Source organism: Habropoda laboriosa, unplaced genomic scaffold (assembly GCF_001263275.1).
Source record: "Habropoda laboriosa isolate 0110345459 unplaced genomic scaffold, ASM126327v1 scaffold20, whole genome shotgun sequence".
Taxonomy (NCBI): Eukaryota; Metazoa; Arthropoda; class Insecta; order Hymenoptera; family Apidae; genus Habropoda; species Habropoda laboriosa.
This window is the reverse complement of record NW_017100143.1, coordinates 543107-569073: the sequence shown is the minus strand read 5'-3', so window position 1 is coordinate 569073 and position 25967 is coordinate 543107. Positions and strand designations below refer to the sequence as shown.

At 34.0% G+C, this 25967-nt stretch overlaps 3 protein-coding genes across 3 annotated transcripts in view; 1 reads left to right on the top strand and 2 right to left on the bottom strand.

The window, feature by feature from the left end:
* Window positions 1–2862, bottom strand: part of LOC108573696 (REST corepressor 3) — a 4630-nt gene extending 1768 nt beyond the window's left edge. Inside the window, exons 1-6 of the mRNA XM_017936177.1 lie at window positions 2623–2862; window positions 2135–2203; window positions 1899–1973; window positions 1612–1826; window positions 1342–1524; window positions 498–608 (exon numbers count right to left, since the gene is read on the bottom strand). Coding sequence (XP_017791666.1) covers window positions 498–608; window positions 1342–1524; window positions 1612–1826; window positions 1899–1973; window positions 2135–2203; window positions 2623–2725 — 756 coding nt within the window. The 5' untranslated portion in view covers window positions 2726–2862. The remainder of the gene's footprint in view (window positions 1–497; window positions 609–1341; window positions 1525–1611; window positions 1827–1898; window positions 1974–2134; window positions 2204–2622) is intronic.
* Window positions 2863–4955: 2093 nt separating this feature from the next.
* On the top strand, window positions 4956–8438 carry LOC108573646 (diphthine--ammonia ligase). The gene is made up of 12 exons (XM_017936126.1): window positions 4956–5070; window positions 5142–5326; window positions 5389–5462; window positions 5579–5759; window positions 5935–6026; window positions 6106–6196; window positions 6272–6446; window positions 6521–6706; window positions 6829–7130; window positions 7446–7773; window positions 7848–7949; window positions 8019–8438. The coding sequence occupies exons 1-12, from the start codon at window positions 4956–4958 to the stop codon at window positions 8321–8323; spliced, it is 2136 nt and encodes a 711-aa protein (XP_017791615.1). The 3' UTR covers window positions 8324–8438.
* Window positions 8439–10368: 1930 nt separating this feature from the next.
* On the bottom strand, window positions 10369–25629 carry LOC108573086. Its single transcript, XM_017935455.1, has 18 exons — window positions 24894–25629; window positions 24638–24813; window positions 24467–24571; window positions 24193–24393; window positions 23902–24124; window positions 23065–23831; window positions 22902–22987; window positions 19431–22044; window positions 14530–19084; window positions 14223–14432; window positions 13779–14144; window positions 12661–12990; window positions 12077–12587; window positions 11823–12004; window positions 11608–11755; window positions 11333–11539; window positions 10775–10890; window positions 10369–10539 (listed from the first exon to the last, which is right to left on the bottom strand). Exons 1-18 carry the CDS (start codon window positions 25627–25629, stop codon window positions 10424–10426), a joined length of 11649 nt encoding a protein of 3882 aa, XP_017790944.1. The 3' UTR covers window positions 10369–10423.
* Window positions 25630–25967: the final 338 nt, after the last annotated feature.

Sequence of the window (25967 nt, the reverse complement as noted above, 5' to 3'; positions counted from 1 at the left end):
CCCCGCCATAAAAAATTAGAAGCTCCGAATTTTTATCATATTCGTTTGATTTTCGTTAAATTTTTTCGAGCAATAACAAGCCAATTTTTTTCTTTTTCTTTCTTTACGTCAAATTTTCTTTCTCTTTTTTTAATCTTGAATAACTTCGTGAGATAGGTAAATCTCCCTTATTGTCGGATAATTTTTGGGCTTCAATATTTTTTCCTCAGTAAGGTTTCAGCCTATCGAATCTACTACGTGGATTACTTGCGCAAAAATTTGGTCTTCTTGTTAAGGAGAAAAAGAATATGTGTGTGTATATATACATATATATACACACACACATGTATATACATATATATTATACATACACATAATGTATATATATAAATATATATAAATATATATAAATATATGTATATATATACGACAGAGAAAAATAAGTACGGGACGTAAAAAATAGCAAAATATAATAAGCATACTATGCTATGCAACAGGGTAAGGTTTAGGCTGAGTACCTGAACCTGAGGGGCGTTTTCCGAGTCGGATGGGGCTTTGGCGTCAGTGCCTTGGCTTCCTGGCACAGCTTGGTTCTTTCCACGACGTATTCCGCGGTGGATCGTCCATTTCTGGAACGTTCCACATTTACGTTCACACACGATGCAACGATAATTCAAACTAGCTTTAGTTTTGCATAACTGATGTTATATAGGTTTTTTTTTAATAGTTTAGAAATTTTTTAATCATACTGTAGAATACAAATATGCATGAACTATCAAGAAACAAACTTAATGTCAGTGTAATGTTGTTCCAAGTTCAAATTATTTTGTGTTAATAAAGTCATTTTATATATGTTTTTTAACTCATAGTTCTGATGATTTTCACCAATTGTAGATCAGTGTTTTTATCATTTTCGTTTTATTCATCGCATGGAATACGTTACCGTGTGGATACATTTTTTAAACGCGTATCACTGCATATTATACATATACGATTTTTGAGCCAGTGCCACGGCATTTAAATGCAGCAAAAGGAGAACACTACCACACGCAATAGCACAAATGTTAATTTACTTAAAATAATTTTGTGAAAAAATAGCAAAACTAAAACAGGAACATAAAGCACTAAACTTTATAAGAGAAAAAAAAAATAAAAAAAATGAAGCAACTAATAAAAAAAATTCGTTATTTCGTTCTAATTAATGACACAATTTTTATACTTCTAGTTGTTCAAATATTTTGGAACTGATATTTCATAACAGTTTGTAACTCTAAGTATTATTGTAGAGAGAGAGAGAGAAATAGTTTCTTTCATCAATATCAAGTGCATGCATTTGTTAGATATTTTGAGAATATATCTTACTTTTTCTTCTGACTCGCTGTCTGTATTGGAACCTAATTCACTCCCATTCTCACTACCATTCTCTCCTTCTTTTCCACCACTTGTTAACTTTCTTGCTTGTCTGTCCATCAATGATGTTCTAGTTCGTGTCTTCTTCCAGCTATAATAGTACTTAACAAGACTGGCAATAGATTTATCAGGTAACTGTAAAAATAAGATGTGAAAGAATAAATACTTTTTATACACTTTCTTAAGCGATTTTCAAATTTTGAATTAAAAATAGGAATTTACCATTTGTCGAATTCTGTGGAAACTTTTCCCATGAAATTGAAATGCTTGTTCAAAAAGAACTTTGTCCTCAACTGTCCATTCATCAGGAAATGGTGTAAAATTAGCTAAATCTAATACAGCGCGTTCCAAGTTATGTTTGTGCCAAAATAACATCCCTAATGCTTGTTCTCCATTATAACCATATTTTTCCTTTGCTAATATAATATATTCATCCACTGTAAAATAAATAATTTGTTTCATAATCAACAGATTATAAAAATCAAATAAAAAATATAGTTTATACTAACATTTTTGATCAGGTATATCAGTAGTAGGAGACCATACCAGTAATGCTCTATCAGGACATTGATCCAATCGCCGTTCTAAAATATAAAATCTACTATTATATAGGTAGGAATGAACTTAAACAATTGTTTTTAAAAACCACCATGCTTCTATTAAATTTTAATAAAAGCCACATTTAAATTAATATTTGTAATTGTTATTAACTGATAAAGTAAATAATTCTATTAAAATAACATACCACTAACTGGAACAAATTCTGGAACAATAACTTGATAGTCTCTTCCAACACGGATTTTCTCTGCTGGAACTTTAAGGAATAATAAATTTTTAGTTTACAAAAAATTTTTTTTATTAATGCAAAAACGTTAACATTTTAAATATTTTACTGTTTAGATTATTATAATTAAATAAAAGGCAAATTTCTATTTATTAAGTTGTACACAGGCAATAATTAAGTAATATTGAAAGAAGTAACTTAAAATCAATTTATAAAAATATTCATAGGAATTGGCAGAAAATGCGAGGAACTTAAAAAGAGGAAAAGTGGGGCGCGCTGTTTGAAGATCCTTACGGATTTTCGCGTTCGATCAATATAAAAATATGCAAACTTCTAAACAAAAATACATCCTTCAAACATTCGCATAATAATGCTAAATAGACTAGGATAGCATTTATAATGATCGTATTAATTATAAAAATAATTCAGGTGCAATATGAAATTGGTACCTCCGTCTTCTTCGCTCGAGGATTCCGTCTGTCCATTGGGGCTGGGGCCCCTTGATCTGCGCCCATTTCTAACATTTTCTGAGTTTCTTTCCGCCAAAACCATTTTCCAGCTTTTCTTCGATTTACTTTATATCAGATGTTTACGCTAATAAAGACTTTTTTGTACGGAAAACTAATGAAACCTGCGATGCAAACGATAGCTTGCGATTACACCGTACTCCGTAGAGTCTGACTCGCGCTTCGTGCGACCGTAGCGAAAGTAAAATGGCTGCTTATTGAAAGTGATCTGATTGGTCAACGATTTACTAAGTAAAGATGGCAACGTATATTTTCAATGTATTTCGAAATTAATTGTATTTTAAAGAACCAATATTTACAATAATTTCACCGTAATTATAATCTTTATATTATTATTGTTATACAAAAATTTACAATATTTTGAATTAACTTTAAAACACTGTTATCCTCATAAAATAAATAACGATGGTTTAAAAGTATTCTACTATATAAAATGTATGGGCATCGTAATTATTTTAACGTATCATGACAGAAAACATATGTATTTGTTACAATGATCTATTTCTATACCTATAGTTAGAATACACCAACTAAAAGCTTAAACAAGTGACGTTGATGTTAATAAACAAAGGACTCGAAGTTATGTAATTCGAAAAAACATGAATTTGAAAACTATTTCAAACTAATTCTACCTTAATACATGTTTGGTATTTGAAGCTATATGTTTCACCTTTGTAATAGATCGTGTCCTTATTTCATGATATACATGGTAGTATAAAAAGAGTATAAATAAATATATATGTAAAGGGGGAAATTATGATTAAAATTTGACTCAAGTTATATCACAATTGGTAAATTATAACGTAGAAACAGATTGAAATAACGAGACATCGATATATTTTATACATTGATGATGTCACGAGGTATGGTCGCACGAATTTCACCTGAGAATCTCTCACAAGTGACATCAGTTTATATAATAAATTTATAGAATTTTCAATAATAACTTATAATGACAATAAGTACGATTAATAAGAAGGATAAATTTAGAAATAAACTTGCTCAATACATATTATAAACAATCGGAGAATTAAAATAAGTCGTAACCTCAATTTTACGGTTTATGTTGAAAGTTCCATCACCAAGAGGCGCCACTATCAAGCAATCGCAGTCTCTGATAGACTTTTCCGTGTAAGGAACTTTCGTCGCCTATTTAATGTAAATATTACATTTGTTGAGAATTTAGAGTTTATTTTAGCGTACATAAGTTTGAAATTATCGTTCGCGTTCCCTGTGCAATTCGTTGCTGGGCGTCATTCCGTAATATTTCTCGTTTAGTCGAGATCGGCAATAACCAAAAAATCTCTCCGTAGGTATTCTTTTTTTCCTTAATAATCGCTGATCTTGTTTCTAACATTTCATTAAAGTTAGATTTTCTATTTCACTTTATAATGTTCTACGATCCTCCTAAAAAGAATCTAGAATCTGTTGAGATTTTTTTCGTATTATGTGACGTTTACTGTTTAGAATAGTACAGTGATTAATTTTTGTTCACCAGCCAATTGTTACACGTATTAATAAGTTAAATTGAATATTCGGTGTCCTTTTTGTGTTTGTCTCTTGCAGGAATTTATTTAAAAACATAACATACAATTTTTTTCTTGAAAACATGTTGGAGTTAAGAAATGATAAAAAAAAAGTATTTTTTTGAATAATCCCTCAGATATTTATTAAGTAAGAGTAATGCCTAAATTATATTATTTATATATTAGACCAATTCAACAAACACATATGTGTATGTACCATGTAAATTTAATTTTGGCTTAATATATATTTGCAAGTAATGTATGCATGTGTAATCTTAAGTATGCTACATGCTCCTATAATTATGCTCTTTTTATTTTTCATATTTCCCTATCCCTGATGTAAATGTTTGTTAATCTGTGTTTATAATTTGCACTGATACAAATGTTAAGAAGAAAGGAATGATTCTTTATAAATATTTGGATCAGTAAGCTATTTTTTATTTGAATGTATTTATATGTACATGATAAATATAATCACATTACTTGTTTATGCAGCCACACACAGTTAGACATACACATGGTATCTAAGGAACAGTTTGTAATTTCATTTATTGTTGCCATAGAGAATTTAAAAAATTTGAATTTGTCAATGTTGTAATAAATTTATTATATCAATGGATCTTTTCATTGTTTAATTACAGATAATTATCTGAAACAATATATTGAGATTTAACTATACTCTAAGCTCTTGATAAGTTTTTTGAGAGATTGTGAGTATAAGATAGAAACATGAGGGTTGTTGCACTAGTCAGTGGTGGTAAAGATTCTTGCTTTAGTATGATGCAATGTATAGCTGCAGGCCATGACATTGTGGCTTTGGCTAATTTATATCCTGTTGGAAAGGGTAAATAGCAGATGATAAAGTATATCAGTCTAGTCAAATATGAATTAACTGATGAAACAAATGATTTGTAGATGAACTAGATTCATTTATGTTTCAAACTGTTGGATACCAAGGTGTTGAATATATTGCAGAAGCTATAGGCTTACCAATGTATCGTGAACCAACTTTTGGTAGATCAAAAATGCAAGAAAAATATTATTATCCAACTGAGAATGATGAAGTTGAGGATCTCTTTAGGTTGTTAAGTAAAGTGAAGGTATGAAAAATAAATTGAAATAATTTTTTTAGTTGCATTATTCCAATTTAACATAATTCTAGGTAAAAGAAGATATACAAGCTGTTTCATCAGGGGCTATTCTGAGTGATTATCAACGAATTCGTGTGGAAAATGTGTAATTATTTAATAAAAATTAAGAATGTTACTAATAATTATTAAGTAAAAAATATGAATATTATTTTTTGTATTTTAATCAGTACAAAATATCTAATAATGAAAGTTTATTTTCAGATGTAGTCGTTTAGGTCTTTTTTCTCTATCATATTTATGGAGAAGAGAACAAGATGAGTTGTTGAAAGAGATGATAGAAAGTTCTGTAAATGCAGTTTTAATTAAGGTGGCTGCTTTAGGCCTTGAACCAAGGCATTTGGGTAAATCACTTTCTGAAATGCAATCCCATCTTGCCAAAATAGTAAGTAAAATGTCTTAATGATTAATTTAATACAAAAGATTTTCCTTTGATTTTATCTCATATTGGAAGTATTCCAAATATAAATAGTTCCTTAAGAAGTATGTGCAAAAGAAATTAATTGAAATCTTAAACAAGCGCATATAAGTTATGTTTACAACTTAATATTTATTTTCAGAATGAAAAGTATGGTATTAATATATGTGGGGAAGGAGGAGAATATGAAACTTTCACATTAGATTGTCCACTATTTAGTAAAAGCATTGTAATGTGAGTTTAAGAATTTATTATACATGTAAATGCAAGGCAAAGTAAATTTTGTATATATGTATTGTTTTATTCATTTTAGAGATGAATATGAAAGTGTAGTTCATTCAAATGATAACATAGCACCCGTCGGATATTTGAACTTTAAAAAAATTCATCTACAAGAAAAAAATGTGAGTTAAAATATTCCATTTTTTTCGATAATTTTTTGAGTAAGCACACAAATAACAAAGGGGAATATTTTTTAGCATGGTTTAGAAGGATTAACGTTGCAAGAGAGATTAAAAAATGTTCCTATTAAAACCCCATCCGATTATATCGCAGAAATTGTTGGTCCAGAATTGCACGATGGTTGTAATTTATCGGAAGACGAGAACGATGAACACGATTGTACAGGCAGTAATTTAAAGACATCAAATTCTGGTATTAATTTTGATTAATCAAATAGTTTTGTTGATTGCATGGAAGCATTAATTAAATATGCAAAAATAACGCAGGTCAATTTAATCTATCAAGACCTATGAAAGTTTTATATGAGGAAAAAATTTTATATGAGAAAGAAGACTATCCCGATGTACCAGTGGTGAATAGAAACCAAACTGGCTGGTTCTGGTTTGGTGGTATTGCTGGAAAACATCCGAATGTTAGATCTGCGATGAAAGAGGCGTTGAAGAAATTAAGCAGTAGGTAAACTTTGAGTCTTTTAAGTCACCCTTTTAGTTACATTTCTTTTTTTTTTTTCATGTAATATCGATGTATTTTGGATTCGATATAGATTGATAAAACACTCGTATCAACTGTCTAGGTCTAGTCAAAAAGGAAAATCTTCAAATGTCGGACATCGTTGCCGTAACGTTGTACATAAAAGAAATGGCGGACTACATAGCTATAAACGATGTTTACACCTCATATTTGGGCAAAACAAATCCACCGGTCCGCGTATGTGTGGAATGTCCGTTAAATATACATGTTGTACTTGATGCTATAGCCTATAAAGAAACTCAAGACTGTGGTGATAAGAAAGTTCACAAACGACATACAATGTATGTTCGGAGCATAAGTCACTGGGCACCTGCAAACATTGATCCTTACTCTCAAGCTGTTCGTGTGAGTGTACTACCGTTAAAAAAGAATTTACGTACGCGTTCTGTGTGTACATGTAGACAAAATGTGTGTATATGCGCGCACATTCGTACGCGCACGTACACACATCTGGTTTACAAAAGAAATGCGACAGTGAGGTAAACAAAATTAAATTTTATATAATGAAAATAAGATATAAACAAAAAGCGACATTTACTAATAAAATTCAACTTATTCTCATTATATATAGATCTAACGATAGATTAAATAATTTTAGTACAACAAAAAGATCTATTTAATTAAGCGCTATAATGGAATAAATAATTGTTTGTCTGATAGGTTGGTGATATTATCTTAGTTTCTGGACAAACACCATTGGAGCCTTGTAGTAGGGCTTTTCTGAACTTAAATATTAAAAGGCAATGTCGTTTAACCTTGAGGCATATAGATCGTATTATTAAAGCCATGGACTCGAATACGCAACTCAGGGACATTGTGCAAGGTATTTGTTTTTTGACTCATTCTAGTTATATACCGGACGCACGAAAGGAATGGGAGAAACGAACAAATAATGCCATTGTGGATTACATCGTTGTACCGTTCCTTCCGGAAGGTGCTCCGGTTGAATGGTGCGTTTGGGCTCATAGAGATAATAATAGGTTCGAATGTAAGTATAAAAATGTACGAAAAATATTATCATCTTCGTAAAACACAACTTTCACAACGATCGTTTTATTACAGACGAAGAGACTGGTAAATGTGTAGGTAATTTCAAAGTGGCAATAAGGCGTAGGTGGAATTACGAAAATAACGTTGCAGCGATTGTGTGTTACATGTCTACTGGTACATATTTTTGTCTGAATATTTTTCAATTTCTTCGTATGCAAATAAAAAGGATTCTATCTTGACTAGGTTCGTCCAATTCGACTGGTAATTTAGCCACGGAAACGAGTTTGCCTTCTACAGAATTGACTGTAAGTGAACTGACAGAGGCATTCGAGTATGTACTGTGTAAACTTACGAAGGGATCCCAAACAGTAAATCCGACATGTAATCTACGCATCTTCTACAAAGTCGGGAGTTCGCCAGGACCGAATTTTGTTCAGGACGTTCTTTCTAAATTTTCTACACGAAATTTAGTTACTACCATTATACCGGCAACGCACTTACATAATTTCAGTACCTTTTTATCCATATGTGGTATTAGACACGAGTAAAGCCTAACAATAGTTTTTACGTTGTCAATTATTTTACAAACATTATTGTGTCATAAAAAAGATTGTAAAGATTTTATTTGCCGTTTAAATTATTTCAACCAGTGGATATGAGCCAGGGACAAATCGATTTTAGTACGAATGTGGAAATCATTAACGGCTATATATATATATATATATATACATGTGTATATACATATATGTATGTATATATACATTCTAAAGAATAATTGTTTAGCAGTATCAGTGCTCGAATATAAACGTTATTTTTCACCTTTTCTACTGGTCGCTTGTTGGGTTTGCTCAGAATTCACTTGACTATTTGTCAATAGTGTATTTATATTCGGCTAGTCAACGGGACATCAGTGATTTTAAATCATTCAGTCTCGTTAGTGTAAGTGTTCTACGTAATGAAAAACACGTTATGTCATTTCATAACGTATACTGTATGCTACGCCTCGTTTTTTGCTCAAGTTATTTTTTATTTTTCACAATTTCACGATACGTGCGGAGTGTTAAGTGTGTGATTTTATGAAAGAATTTAAAAGCGTGCACAGCCATTTTTATAGTAGCGCTCAAACTAAACTGAATTTAAAAGAAAAAAAAAAAATATCAAACGTATTTGGGAAAGCTGTAAATTTTAATATCAAATATGAACAAAAGTATAGTTTATGTCCTTTCTAATCTTAGTTAAAAGAAAAAGAACAAAAAAAAAAAATAAATAAATAAGGTATGATACGCGGAAATTCAAAACACGCACTTTCTCAACAATTGTCTTCTTTCACTTTTTGAAATGCTGCCGATGTTGTTCCGCTATCATTTAAACTTTATATTGTAATGGCAGACATGTAGCTTTGCAAAAAAGGTATAAAAGAAAAATATCTACTTCGCAAAGTATTGTGTAAATCCTCGGTAGTTTCTGCATAATTGATCTAATGCTTTAGAGATACATCTTGTACAAAAGCGATATGCTATATATTAGAATATTTCTGACAGTATAATATTCATATGCAACGATATGCCAAAGTTCGTATTTTGCAATTTGGTCATTGTTTAAAAGAGTTAAATACTGTCATTTTATTTTTCCTGTACATATTGCTAAATAACTTAAAACACTTTTGCAATGTATTATAAAATGTAATTAGTTTTGAACATGGCAATTGGTTATCAATTACGTGTGAATGTCATGGAAAGATAAATTTCTGGTACGAGGAATACGAAGCATACTGTTCACGACGTGGATACTGCGTTACTATAAATATGTAAAAAAGATATTTGCAAGACATACAACTCTCGTAACAAAATACTATTCCGAGGATTATATTGCAAAGAAAAATAAAGAAAGTGATATATATTTTTAAGAAATTGCTAATTTGTTTCATGTTTTATTGTACTCCTTCCTTTGTCTTAGATATACATTTTTCTTATAAATTAAAATTAATCCTAAAAATTATCATTAACTTAGACTTACGCAAATAACAACTGTAAATATTAAAAAAAAGCACCTTATGTACATTTAAAAGGAAACGTTAAAGACCATTATAAAATTTATATAATTCTGTAAAGCAGTCTTCCAATAGTTACTTTCTTACTGTGATTTATAGTTTCATCTATACTAAATGGTAAAAACAAATAAGATGATAAATTATGAACACAATTTGTTAAAAATAAAAAAAGAGTATTGACTCTGTTTCATTTTACAATAATGTGTTAACAAAGGACAGTCTACTTTTAAAAAAAACATAAGAGGATAAAAGTTATAAAGAAAATCGGAATTTTTAAAATTTTCACTGAATATAAAAATTTAAAGTGAGACTCTTTTTTTTATATTTTAAGCTTTATATGTAGCTGCGTATAGCCACCGTTTTGTAACAAAATTTCAATTTTTCAAATTGATTATAATCATACAATTATGTACAACCACCGTATTTCTTCCCACACAGAAGTTCGTAAGAAATATTTCATGATAAATGAACCACTTGAATTCTCCACAATGCATTCATTGTCCATACAAATAAAAATTCTCTATTTTTCTCTACACACGCGGCTTCACATTTTATACAATTCTCGAGCTCAAACGGAAATTACACATTATCAATTTATTTACGTTCTCAATGTTTTCGATATTAATGGCTTCATCATTTGCTGACGATTTGGTGCACAAAAATCACACAGGTAATTTTTCCTGTCTAATGGTACCCCCTTGGTCTCCACGCAACCTGAAAGCAGATGATGAAAACCTTACAAATAAGCATTTTATCTCTTATATCGGCACATGTAAATTATCGGATAATATTTCATCTTCGAAATATTACTATACCTGAAACCATTTGTAATATATTTCAAATACTCGATCTGTTTTTAAAGACTGAAATATTCAATGAAACATGCAAATGCAATGGCATGCAATGAATGAAAGTAAATAGCGGAATTATACGGAATTTGTGTCAATACCTAAGTGCAGATATTTGTCACATGCGCTGCAATGCACTAGATTCGCTTCCAGGTCGAGTCTTGGGGCAGTATGACAGCGACTGCAGTGCGGACAATAGCGACCCTTTCGCCATAGCCTTGTTATTGCATAAAGATTATGGGGTTAGTGAACTTGGATAAAGGCTCATTATAACGCCGGAGTTTAGTATAGACCTAACGTGATATTCTGAATCTTGGCCAATTTTTTATTCTCTCCAACATGCACGTATAATAATCGAGTATAGATGAACTATTAATTAAATTATAATTGTTAAGATTGAAAAATGTTATTAATGAATTAAATTAATTGCATTACATGAAATTTTCGAAATCCAAGGATTCTGATGTTTCGATAATGCGAGCATGTAGAATTAGTTTGAAAGTTTCTATAAAAGAGGAGCTTAGTGTGGATTAAGGAAATCGTGAAGCAAATATAAAGCCCGGTGAAAACTTGAAGACTAGAGTGAAAGATTTGAACGAAATTTTCACTTTTACAGTACACCACAAAATGAAAGAAAAGTATGTTAAGATCGTACTTACTTTGAGCATGGAACGCACAGCGTTGAAACATAAACGCGAGTATTCTTGTCACCTTTTTTATATTCGTGCTGCCATAGAGCAACACTATTTCTATCAGAATTTACACCACCGGGTTCTCTCGAACCACAATTTGCACAGACGGCGCATTCTTGACAATGCCATCTTCCTTGAGGCACTCGTCGTAAGCCAACGCAATAAATATGATACCTAAGAAGCATTAGCTCATTAAATAATCGCAAATTATTCATTTTACCTTTCTTAATAAAGAGACATACCCCCTATCGCACATATCGCAGAACAGCATTTTATCTTCGTCAGCAGGATCGTGACATTGTGCACAAGTTTTACAATCGGTGCATTGCCACGAATATGATTGAATATGAGGAACCATGTCTAACGTTAAATCTATACACGATGGATGAACTGGAATAAAAATAAGAAAATTTTTACCATAAAGTAAGGAGAAAAATAAACAGATCAAAATTATTACCATGTCCGTTACACGTGCCACATTGAATTAATACTTCAGTTTTACTATGTTTGTTCAGCGTTTTCAAGCACATCTTACATTTCAATTTAATTTCATCTTTCTGATTCGCTATTTCCATATCCACCTCGTCCATTGTGGACTGAGAACCTTCGGTATCCTGCGTTCCCTCGCTAGAAGACGAACTACATAAAAAATAGGTAACTATCCTTTCACAAGAAACATGAAAATCTGAAGTTTAGAACGAAAGCACGAACCTCGAGTCATCTGAGGATGAATCACTGTCACTGTCACTCTGAGATCCCTCTGATTGACTGTCAAATTTACGTTCATTTGGTCTCATAGGACCATAGAGGACGGTATTCAGAGGATAATATCGTAATTCGGCTGGTGTGTATTCACGATAGTAATCCGTATATTGTCCAGGTATTAAAGCAACAGGATAATGACCGATTCTTCGTTCCGTTTCAATTTTTTGCTGCTTCTTTGGCACGTGTATCGTGAATGTTTGTAAATCTAAGCTACACTTCCTATTTTCTCGCCGAGCTTTGTTTAAACTAATATTCCAAGATAATGCAGACTGAACTGCCATTTCTGCTAGGTCAATTCTATTTTTCTCTGCATTTGCGGCCGCTGTTAATTCTTTCTGTTTTTTGGAATGTTCTTTCACTTGTTTCTCGCGCATATGTTTACGATATTCTTCATACTGATCCGGAAAATCACTGCACATTACATCTAATACTTCTGAACTGCAAACAGCAGTTAAGCCTAAAATAACAACATTAAAAACTGAGTAAACCAGTAAATAAATACCATTGTTCGTGCATAGCCAATGACATACCCATGTCACACATTGCTTCACTAACTAATCCATTTTCTCTTAAATAATTTCTTTCCTCCATATCTACCACTCTTCGTTTCAGATCTGGGTACTTTCTTTTGAAAGATTTTACACCAAGATATTGGGATATTTGTTCCTGTATCATAAAAGTTTCACCCTTACGGTCCAGTGGCCACTCATATTCAGCAATCTTGTCAACAGTAAATGGTCCTTCGTCTGGATCAAAATTAATTTCCATTCTTCGATTCTTGACCTTCACTTTTTCTGACTCTGTGGTTGCAGTACTAAGTACACTTCCTTGAGACTCTTCATTTACTATGGTTTCAGAGGCTAAAATAATAGTTATTAAAATTTAATTTGTTAAAATTAGAAGACATAACCAATTACAACATTATAATATTTTGCAATCTTAATTATAACATACAAATTGTACCGAAAAAAACATCATATACAAAGTAATTATGTCTCAACTAAAGCCAGTATGAAGTCAAAAGGAGATGTCAATTTTTTCACAGGTAAGATTAACACTCAATATCAACATTATTAAACTTTTCAAAATAAAAACATTTAAAAGAAAATATACATAATGGAGAAATAAAACACTGATCATCGTGGTCTTGAAATTCTGTACATGTTAACATCCATTATGATTTGAAGCAACAGTACATTTTGTGCTTGATTTAAATACATCTATTTCACATTTAGGTACTTGAGAGATGTTAGGACACAAGAAAAGATCTATTTATAGATACCTTGCTTGGAGGTCTACCAATACATTTATCTTTTAATTTAGTTTAGTCATATGATGACTATGGTTCATACGTGCTTCCCATTACTATCAATCAGTTTCTTTTTTTTTTTCTTTTGCTTCAGCAACTTAATACTTTTAAAGATACAACCCATAATTTATTTGAAGTAAAACATGTACTTAGTGTACAATAAATAATGAACAATATTTAAATATAAACTTTTATATAAATGCAATAGGCAGTGATATATATGATTGTTACCTAAGTAAATAGTACATGTGTAAAATACAACTAATATTCCATTGTTTGTAATAGAAAGAAAAACTAGAAAAAATATGTAATAATTTCCAAGAAATATAAAAATCATACCAGGGGCAGAAATATTTCTCGCTGGTGTTTGAGATCTTGAACCCGATTCCGCGCTCATCCTCGTCTCTTCGTCTATCACTTGTACCGTAGATACATTTTCATGCTTCGTAGCACCTTCTGCAACTCGTTTTGACATTGGCGTCAACCAATTAGGGTGTCCAGGCGGCACCAACATATCTTTATTCTCCGACTTGACATTCTCCGTTGTTTTATCAGGCTCTGTTTTCACTACAACTTTCTGCATCCTCTCAGGAATGATTTCTGGCAATTTCTTATCCTTTATACCATCTTTCGAGTCATTTGATACCGGTCTAGGTAGTCGCATCTCCGGTATTTTGTTCATATCCGTTTGCGTGGCCACGGAGTCTGGAACTGTGTTATTAGCTACATTTGTATTCTTTATTCCGTCGTTCTTTTGCCCCATAATCTTCTTGTCGACTTTACCCGAAGAATTAGCAACCTTTGAATCCATTGTCGGTTGCTTAAGAGCTTTGTACAACTCTGGTGACTTTCCAAACGCTCCTTGCTGCATTCCAGAATTATCTATCATTATTACTGCCGTTGTGGAAGCTTCTATCGCGTTTAGGTCTTGTTCTAACCTAGGCTTCTTCGCTACTTGAGGATCCACACTGTCCAATTTCCGTTTTCCTCGACCTAACGAACAAGACAAAAAACAAAAACAAAAATGATAATACTCTAAACAATATTTAAGCCAGTTGAATGTAAACGAATCTATAAAAAAAATACTAGCCTCTTCCTCTGCCTCTTCTAGGAGGTGCATAACTCTTTTGACTTCTACACGTCCTCTTAGGCCTCTCGTTCTCTCTGGATTGTGGGAAATGTGGCACCTGCGGCTGTTGCATCTGTTGTGCTTCATCTAAAGATAAAGGACCCCTGGGTATTAGTATATTAGGTGGAGGATGAGTAATCCCTTGTTGCAACGGATTCCTTCTGGGTCTGCCTCTTTTCTTCGGTACCTTTACTTCTGGCATTCTATTAGGGGAAACCTCCTCAATTATTACAACATCCTGGCTAGAATTCGAGTTCTCGTTTACTATAATCAACTCTGGCCGGTGCTCAATAATTTCACAGTCAGAGTTCAACGGCGAGTTAGTCGCCGTGTTCTTCGACAAAATATCCTTCAATTTCTCGCTCATCGATGCATCGCTCGGTTTCGTTGGTCTTACTTGGGTAATACTGATCTCTTGGTTTATCACGTTCATCTGTTGAAGACTAATCGCGCTACCTTTTGGATCGAACAAAAATTGCTTTTGTTGTTCCCTGGATGTCACAGGCTGAATAGTGACCTCAGGCAGAATTTGAGTCAGTTGTGCCTCTAGCTTCGACTTCTTCGATTCTATCGGTGCAATGGTGATATCTTTACGCTTTGGAGATATCTCAACGACGTTCTCTGGCTTCTTTCCTTGCATTTGCACCGGCTCGATGGTCAATTCCGAACGATTGCTCTGTAGAATAGCGGAATGGCTACCACTTTTGAACATTTTTAACGTAGATGATTCTTTGTGACCAGCAGTTTGTTGGCCAGCAGACTCTTTGTACCTCTGTGTAAAATTTTGAGACGGCTCGGCAGTAGCTTCCTTCGGCTTGTATTGAGGTTCTGCTTGATTGTCACAAGCTACAATAGTCGGATGACCGGTCTTCGATAATTTAATCTTCATCTCCAATGGTGATTCGGTGTCTCGACGTCTCTGTTGTCTGTCCTTCTTCTCTGGATCCACTATAGAAGCGTCTCCGGTTTTCGACAGCTTTATCTTCATACCTAAACAAGTGTCAGATGGTTTGAAATGCTCTGATTCAGTTGTTCGTAACATTTTATTCGTATCATCGGACGATTCGGGCTGTATGATGGAAGCATCACCAGTCTTTGATAGTTTGATCTTCATTCCTAGAGGAGATTCCGTTCTTTTCGGTATCTCTTGAAGAGATTTCCCTTCTTCCAGCTGTTCCTGTTGTTTCTCCGACGAGATAATCGACGGGTCGCCGAATTTGTAAAGCTTGATTTTCATACCAATAGGAGATTCGACCTTCGACAGAGGATCTTGTACGCTCTCTACCGTCTCTTCCGCAGTTTCTTGCGCGATCGAAGATGTTTCTCCCGACTTGATCACTTTTATCTTCATTCCAGATGGTGACTCCGACGATTTCATCGCATCTTGGGCCACGTCCACTTTCTCTTTATATTCATCGGACACTTCTAAGTGAACAATAGACGCGTCGCCGCTCTTCGATAGTTTAATCTTCATTCCAAGCGGCGATTCTGTCCGTTTCGGTACGTCTGGCATTTCTAATTTATCCTTTGCCTCCTCAGAGTTCTCCATTGATATTATAGAAGCTCCACCTTTCGTTTTCGCCAGTTTGATCTTCATTCCAATGGGAGACTCGGTCCTCTTCGGAACATCCGGTGGTGATTCCAACTTCTCCTTCGTTTTACAGGCGTCCTTATCCTCTCCCGGCAAGTCAGGAGAGACGATCGAGGCATCTCCTGTCTTCGATAGCTTGATCTTCATCCCTATCGGTGAATCAGTTCTCTTTGGAGAATCGTAACAAGACTCGTGTTTTTCTTTTTGCTTGATTTGTGCGTTGTCCTTGTACTCTTCCGGATAATCCTGCCTCTCTGGCTGTATTATCGAGGCGTCTCCAGTCTTCGAGAGCTTGATCTTCATCCCGATCGGAGACTCTGTCCTTTTTGGACTACCTTGAACAATATCCAACTTCTCTTTATGCTTCATCTGCATTTCTTGCTGCACTATCGAAGCGTCACCGGTCTTCGATAACTTGATCTTCATTCCAATCGGCGATTCTGTCCGCTTGATCTCCTCGAATTTATGCTTGCCTTCCTTCGAATCGTCGACAGAGTCGTGTTTCTCGGAGGAGACTATCGATGCATCACCAGACTTCGATAGTTTGATCTTCATACCAATCGGAGACAACGACGAAGAACCTTCCGAGTACCATTGTCCAACTTCTTCGATATTCTCGTTGGATATTATAGAAGGGTGACCACTTTTCGACAGTTTCAATTTTATTTTACCCAACTTCTGACCTGGACTATCCTCGGGATTCGGTGAATTGGTCGCTGATCTGATCTTAGGGCTCTTAGGTGATCTTGGCTCTCCGCAATCGGCGATAGCAGACTTTGCTATCTTCAAGATGATCCTCGGTGATCCGACATTCTCAAAATCGTGCTTCTCAGAGTCTTTTCGTGGTGTTTCCATGATCTTCGGCTCCGACTGTTTCTCCGTCAACTTCGGGGATTCCAGCATCTTTTGATAGGCGATCAACTTTGCATCCTTTTGAATTAAAAGACTGTCCTTCGAGGTGGTAGGAGACATGGTGACTTTAGTTACATCGGCAGCTGGAATTTCTATCTTAGGTGGCTCTTTCAGACGTTCCTCCAGGATCGAAACTTTAGGAATACATTCGGAGGTCTTTAGAACTTTCTGTGATAGCGTCGCCACCGCCGTTTCAGCTAGTATCTTTTCACATTTTAAATTCGACGTTTCTTGGATCTCGACGTTCTGCAAAGGTTCTACGCCGAATTTACTCTCAGATCTTGCAGACACTACCATCTTCTCTTCAGCTATCTCCTCGTCCTTTCTCATTTCTCTATCGTCGGTTGTTTCGAATTTATTTTCCGAACCGGCCAATTTAACTTGCTCCGCGAGCTTCCTCTCGCTTTCCAATTTCGCAGCTTCCGAAATTATTTCCGCTTCGGAAATTGAAATAGAATCTGTCGCGATGTTCTGCAATTCTGCCTCCAGTTCTGACGCGTTCTCACACATGTCCTCGTCAGGGACGAACAGAGATGCCGCTGAATCTGCCTGCTTCGATATATCGTCGACGACACTCTCTACCAACTTTGGAGACAGTATCAACGGAGAATCCATACCTTGTTCCTCGGACTCTTGAAGGAACTTCACAGCAGATTCCAGTTCTGATATTTCAGAGCTCGGTTGAGATGTTTCAACGCAAGGCGGAGTGTCGTTCAAATTTTCCCCTTCGTCCACGCTCTGTAATAGAATATCCTGTGCCAATTCCAGTTTCGATTCTGTTTCTTCGAGATCACCTACGGATTCTAGAGGAGCTTCTTCAAAATCCATGTCCAATTCATTCTCTGGCAAATCGGTATCCTCCCTTAAATCCTTCTGCAAGTCCTCCACATTCTCATCCTTCTCCATAGATTCGGGAATCAAGTCTTCCTGATCCACTTTCAACATGTCACTTGCCTCTGCCTCTTTAGGCTTATCATCTTCAATTCCATCAGACTTCGCTATGTTATCTTCCAATGGTACTGTATTCTCGTTTAAACAACTGCTGATCACGTGTGTTATGTAATCTGAATCTTGTGCCATGTCCGAAGGCTCATGATTCGACTGTTCTAATAAAAGGCTCATGTCTACAACCTTTGACAATTGCTCTGGCTTCTCAAGTTGCTCCTCGGACTTTGTTGACTTCAATGTAGAATCCTCTCCATCTGGCATTAAATCTAGACCTAGCAAACCCTCCAGAGAATCTATATTTTGCGTTGACATTGTGTCCTCCATATCTTTGTTCAAAATATCTTCTGAATCTTGTGGTAGTTTCTCTGTCAGCTCTTCAATTTCACCCTCCACCAATGGTAAGTTTCCAGATTGTTGAAGAACCTCCTTTATCTCATTTGTTACACTTGCTTTTGTGCTTAAAATATTCTTGAAGTCACTCCTTATATTGTCTAGGATACTTGTAACAATGTCCTGTGTATTTTGGCACTGTTCTTCGGTAAAGAGCTCTTCTACATTATTGGCAGTTTCTAAAATATCCTTCAGGTTATCTTTATTAGTATCATTCTTTGAATCATCATCCTCCAACTGTTGTTTCTCTGATAGTTCTTCGATCCTGTTTGACTCTGAGTCTTCAACATCACCTGACTTCATGGGTTCTTCTGTATCTATTTCAATAGCACTTGATTTTTCCATGCCCAATGAATCTACAGTGTCTTCGTCCATTTTAACTACAGTGTCCTCTTGATCTTCTTTAATAATTTCTTCAGAAAATTCCATATCCTTTTCATTCTCAGATTTTTCATCAATATCACTTTTGACCATTTCTGACTGTGATTGGGTGTCTTCAGGCTCCAAAGTTAAATTCATCTCTTCTTTTATGTGCTCCTCTTCTACATCCTCTTTACATACTACCACTTCTGTACGATCTGATAGTGAAAATGGATTTTTACCTGTAAATTTTGAATCAGAAGTTGAATCTTCTTCGTTAACATATTCTGTAGTTTCATCCATTTTCACATCTAGCTCATTTTGTAAATTCACAAACTTCATTGTTCATTCCTTTTAATTGCTCTTCCACACCAACTGTAGGAGCAGAACCTTCTCTCCTATCTTCTTCAATCTGTTCTTCAACCATGTTCTCTTTTTCTGCTTCTTTCATAGCTGTGATTTCTTCTTCTGTTTCTTTCTCACCTGTGATTTTTTCTTCTATATGTTTTTCAACTGTGACTTCTTCTTCTGCTATTTCTTTTTCAACTGTGACTTCTTCTTCTACTATTTCTTTTTCAACTGTGATTTCTTCTTCTGTTGCTTCTTTTTCAACTGTGACCTTTTCTTCTGCCTTTCTCTCAATTATATTTTCTTCTTCTACCTGTTCTTCAATTGTGATCTCTTCTGTTGCTTTTTCAATTTTAAGATCTTCATGCTGCTCAGAAATTTCCATCTCCTTTGATTCTGTGTACTCTGTAATAACATCAGCCACATCTAAGGGTTTATCAAGTTCTGTTTCTTCAACTATTGTACTTTCAATTTCATTGGATTCTTGACTTTCTTTCTCAACAATACCATTTTCATCTTGTGTGATCTGTAGATTAGTAATTTCCATCTCCTCTGCTTTTTTATCATCAATTTCTTCCAATGGTTGGGCAGTTTTATCTTCAGAACTCTCTTCATATGTAACATGTGCAGGCTGTGTAACAACTGAAGTTGTATCTGTTCCTAATGCAGAAGTCACAGAATCCTCATTAGAGTCCACTTCCATTGGATCCTTATATTTAAAAGTTGTATCACAACTTTCTAATGTACATGTTTTCAACTCATCTTCAGATTTTTCTTGGATGATGGATAATTCTGCTGTATCTACTGATTCTATAGCAACATCTTCCTTTAAATCAACTTTGATTATCTCTGATGGCACAGAATCCAAACTATTTTTCTCTTCAGTTTCCATCCCTACATTTGTTACTATATTGTCAGCCACATTTATTGTAGTATCAATTAAATTATCACTGTATGAGGATACTTCTGTGCTATTTTGCAAAGCAGATGTAGAATCTTCTTCAGAAACCACAGGAATTTCATCATTTACTTCAGGAGATAATTGACTGGCAATTGGTTTTAAAAAATCCTGTTTTATTTCTGTTTCTAATGATTCCAATTTTTCAATTTCCATTTCTGCTTTCTCTTCTGGCAATTCTACTTCGTCAACCTCATCTTTTGATACATCTAAATTGTCTGTTACCTGTGGTGATTCAAACTTATCTAATTCAACACTAGTAAAATTGTCTATACTTCCTGACTGAATTTCTGTTTTTGGGATTCCTATTTCTAGTTCACTTTTCTCTTCGCTAATTTTAGTATCATTATCTGCACTTACCTCGTCATTTGATTCTGTACTTAATACTTGATCATTACTGGCTATATTGCTCTCAATGTCTAAAGTATTTACAGGTTCTTCATTTTCAGAACTTGATCCTTTTTTTTCACTTATACACTCTTCACTCTCAGAACTTCCTTCCTCTTCTACAACCATACATTCTGCAGTCTTTTGGTCTCTTTCTGCATCTGTGCTTTCTTCTGTAACTTCTACTTCGCATTTGCTTTCTTCTGTGGCACAAGTACCACTTGTAAGTTCAACATCTTTCTCATCTACTTCCATATCAGAATGTTCTAATACAGACTCTTCCACTATTACTTGAATGTCAATTTTCTTCTCTTCCATTAGTTCTTCTTGAACATTGTTTGTATCACTGGCAGCTATATTCACATCTTCTTCTTTTTCTTCACATTGTGAAACAATATTGCTAGGACTATCTACTTTGCATTCATTAGGAACAATATCTTTTGTATCTTCTGTCTCTCTTGAAATTGTAAGCAATTCCTCTGCATGTTTAGGTTCCTTAGAACAATTAGATGAATCAACTTCAATACTGTACACTTCTTCACTTTCTATTGTTTCAGCAATATCTTTCTCTGTACAAATCTTATTTGAACTTATATTATTAATATCATCAGAGACATTATTTACATCTTGTTGTGGTTCACAAACTTCAAATGCATCTTTTTTCTCTTCGCAGGAAATCAGGCTATTTTCATTAGAACTAATTGCTGAACTTGTTTCTTTTGGCTCTTCATCATTCATAATTGTATCCTCAGAGTCCTCTGAACTATATGCTTCACCAATTAGCTGCAAACTTCCACGAATACTGTTTTCACTTTCTATAATAGTTACTTCACTATTCACTGTTGCTATTTTAATATTGCTATCTCCTTGCTTGTTTGCATTAGGCCTATTTACATTTTCTTCACTTTTCACAACATCTGAAGTCACTGAAATAGAATCACTAGTAGCTTGAACAAACTCACCATCTGTTTGGCTTATAACATCAGAATTTTCAACATCTTTACTATCAACAATAGCTACAGACTCTGTTAATACATTCATTTCACAATTATCCCTTGTATCATTGTCCTTTCGTTCTTCGCACAACTGTAAACTTTCCTGTAAGGTGTTTTCATTGTTAAACTGTAAGTTTCCTTTGCTTAATTGTTCCATACAACCACTTGTTGTCTCCCGAGCACTACAAACAATCTCTAATTCCTCCAAAGTAGATGTTAAACGATCACTTGTGTCAGATACTTCAACTGCATCCATGTTTTCAACCATTGGAACTCCATCAACCTTGATTAACTCATTCTCTGTTGTTTCATATTTTATCTCTGTTGCACTTTGACTTGTATCCGTCTTAGATTCTGTGATCATCTGTGAGAGTGCAGCAATTTCACTCTCCAAAGTGGAATCACTAACAGGTTCTGATTGAACACCAATGATATCATTAATATCCATGATGCTTAGAGCTTCAGTATCATACGTTTCTGAATCACTGTCAATACAATAAGGAGCATAACGGTCGGGTGAATCGTCCTTGACTTCTTTCTTTGTTTCTTTTGTCTCGTCTTTGGAGCCAAATAGGCCCATCTTAGGACTTTCAGACATTGTTTTGATAGTCGACGCAGGACACCTTAAACCTGCGGTCGCGGTCTCGCTTCTTCACCGTGCTGATCCATGTGTGCACGAAGTCCAGTGACACAGACAGGAATCTTATTCTTCGCAACTTCCTGATCCTTTATTCCTGTTCGTTGGAACGGTATCATTGTATCAAGTAGTTTTCACGTATCGCGGCACTCAAGTTTATTTGTTTTCACTTTTGGCTCGCATACATAACCAAAATTTCCCTCCAGCGCGGCCTTGTATCGATTTTCTCAAATCAAGCGCGCGAATTAGTACGAGAACGCTATCGTCTTGTAACAGATGCTATTCGCGCCTAACCTAACCTATATTTTCGGTAACTGTCCGTAATTATTGAAATACATTTTGTCAGTTCGACATTCCACGAAGCGACGCTTAAACATCCAGATGCCCAGACGATGCCCTCACTTTCTTTACCACGAGTTCGTTTTGTACGTTCATGTATTTGGTACGAAGAGGTTTCAGTGCTGCCATCCTCGGTGGATGTTATTTTAAGAAGGTTAGAAAAATTAAAATCGTACCGGGGTCATTGGCTTTCGTTCTCGATAATATTTTACAGTATCACATTCATACATAAAAATCACTTTTTTTACATTTTAAATAGTTACAAATAAGGGTACTCGATTAAACTAAATTACTAGAAATATGTGCACACTTTGAATTTGTAAAATTGAATGTATCTGCATTTGTAAACTTGTATGTATATGTATTTACACACATTTTGTTAAAAATCTGTGAAATAGCTGGGAACAATTTTTTTTTTTGCTAAATAAAAAAATGATGTAGAAGGGTAATTATTTTATTGGTTTTGACATATTTCTCGTGTTTTTCTTCACTGTTTTTATTAATGCTTGCAGTTCTGTACTAGATTTCACTTTCGATTGTTTAGCTGGTATTTCCTATAGGTTTCAAAGAAATGAAAATAAGAAAATGTAATGTATTTTATAATTAAATAGTATATAGGAGTTATACTTACTTCACTGGGTTCATCTTCAACTCTTCTTTTTAATTTTTCTTTAATTAGAGCTTCAGTACCTTTAGTTTTCCTATAATGTGGGTCTGCTGGATCAATATTGAAATGATGTGACGTAAATAGGGCATTAAATCTTGAATCTTGTACGTTTACTTCGAAATTGTCTTGTACTATTTGATCTTGTGCATTCTTCTTTTTATTGAGTCGTTTTTGCTTAGATTTCGTCATTGTAGCGTTTTCTTCAATCTTTTTCATATTGAAATGCTGTTTACCATCTTCATTTTCGTCCATTAACAAAAGTTCTAATTCTGCTTTACGACGTTCTTCATCTTCATCATCCGACGAAGCCAGACCTTGTTTCATAGATTTCTTCCTATGAGATGATTTATTATTTTTCGTTTTTACATCATCGTCATCCGAATCAACCATCTCTGAATTGTCAGAATCCAGTGCATCTTTATCCGTGTTTTCACGTTTCTTTCGTTCTTCTCGTTTAGCTTTCTTTTTCGCTTTACGTTTCTCCAAATATTGTTCAAACGGCGTAAGATTCTCGTCTTTCTTTAATCTTTCCTGTACCAGTTTTTCAGCTTTCTCTTGCGTTCCCAAACCCCAAGTGAACTCTAACTCAACATCCTTCTTCCGATTTGTTTCTTCCTTCTCTTCTATTTCCTTCAATAGAGCTTTGTATTTTTCAATTGGGTTGTCATTTTTCTCTTCTTCCGAATCGCTTTCATCTTCCTGCGATTCCTTTTGTTCTTCTTTCTCTTCTTCTAATACGAAAATATTTATTAAATATTAAAAATATAAGATAGAGAAAAATATGCAAACAAAAGATAATACCTGCTTCATCAGCACTTGAATCAGTTGCCAAATAATTTTGTAAATCTTTTTCATCGATTTCGTCTAATTTACCAGAATTTAACTTCTGTGTAATCTCCATTCTTTCTGGGTTTGTCTCATCCCATGTTAAATCCACTTTAACTTGCTGCAAAGCTGTAGTTGTAAATATCCTTGGTTCATATTTGCTAGGTTCAGGCAATTTATTGCACACCTCTTTGGGAGTCTTAAAGTAGGCATCTAAGGTCATATATAATGAATATATTTTATATATTTTAAAATTAAGTAACATACCTGATCAAATTTCATATCATCTGGTATAAATCTAAGATCTAACTTTGCAGCTGTGGATTCATATTCTGTACCATCACATTCTGTATAAATTTTATTAGCTGTTTTAGCAGAATCAAACTCAATAACAGCATAATAATACTTTAGTCTGTTTAATTGGTATTGTCTTAACCTTTCCACATGATATGTTGACCCTTCTTCAGCCTGCAAAATTAAATTTAAAAACTGTAGTACACAATTTTATTTATATTCTTAAATACAAAAAATATATTCATACATCACTATCATCCTGAATATCCTCTTTGCTCATTTCTACCAATTCCTTTGGACCATTAATCTCTTCCTCTTTCATACGTTCTAGACCAAATTCTGATGGATAAATCTGAAATTATTTTACTGTGAAAACTGTTAAAGACACTTGTTTCATTTAGGTATTGATTATTCTTACAGTAACTGAATGAATGAGACCTCCACTAGGTAAGAATGAATTGAATAAAACCATTAAATCTACAGCACGTATTCTATCCCAATCCATATTACAAATTGCTAATCTATGTGTAATTTCATCTGTTGTCACAGCATCTTTATCTAGCTCACCCCAATTGTGTTCAATTTCTTCCTCATCTAATTGCAACATATTGTTATTATACTTTATATGAAACTATTAACTAGTTTATTAAGATTACAAATGTAACATATATTACCAGAAGTATCAGAATCTTCCTCAGAAGAACTGTCTGACATTAGCACTCCTTCACCTCTAGCATAATTTATATTTAAGTCTTTTAACTTCTCTTTAACTTTATCAGGGAGTTTCTTAGATTCTTCCTTTCTACTAATAGCCAATTGCTTTTTACTTTCTTTTAAATCTGCCTTCAAATTCTCAGCATTTGCATCAGATTCAGATTCTGATTCAGATTTGCTCTGTTCCTTAGCATCTACATCACTTTCTTCTTTTGGTTTCATCCTAAGTAACTCTCCATTGCTTGAAAAATGATGATCAGAATCATTCTCTTCACCTTTGCTTTTATCATCCTCTGCATCACTTTCCTTTGACTCAACAATTCCTTTTTTCTTACTTTCTTTCTTTTTATATTTCTTAGACTTCTTTTTCTTTTGTTGCTTAATTTTTTCTTGTTCTTGTTTTTCATCATCATCATCATCATCATCAGCATCATCAGCATCATCGTCATTATCATCATCTTCTTCTTCTTCTTCACTAGAAGATAACTCATAATATTTCCTAAGATTTTCAGATGATGTATGTTGTATTGGTCTACCCCTTTTATCAATGGTATACTGAACTTTAAACTTTTTATCTTTAAACATACTTTGAAATCTTTTGTCTATTTTCACCATTCTTTCTGCCCTTGGAATCCTCTTAAATTTAGGATCACTTGCAACATGGGCAAATCGTTTATCGTTCAGTAAGTCGTCCATGCTTTATAAATAAGAATACAAGAATATTGAATTATTTCTTATTCTTAAGTGTTCAAGGTACGACGCAGCAACTATTCGAAATACTTTACTTTTCTATCTCTTTTAGTTTTTACAAGAATTTATAATTGAGAAGTATTTAACAGTTAGATATTTGCTATCGTAAAACGTTTAAATAACATAATTAAAATTTTTTAGAGTTTAACGTTGTTAATCAAATTTACAAAGCAAGACCATCTGCTCGAGATCCATGTGCTCAACTACTTCCCTTTAACATAACCTTATTCATAAAATGTCAGTTACTATTATGTTGCTACTAATTGATAATTGCTAGTTTTAGT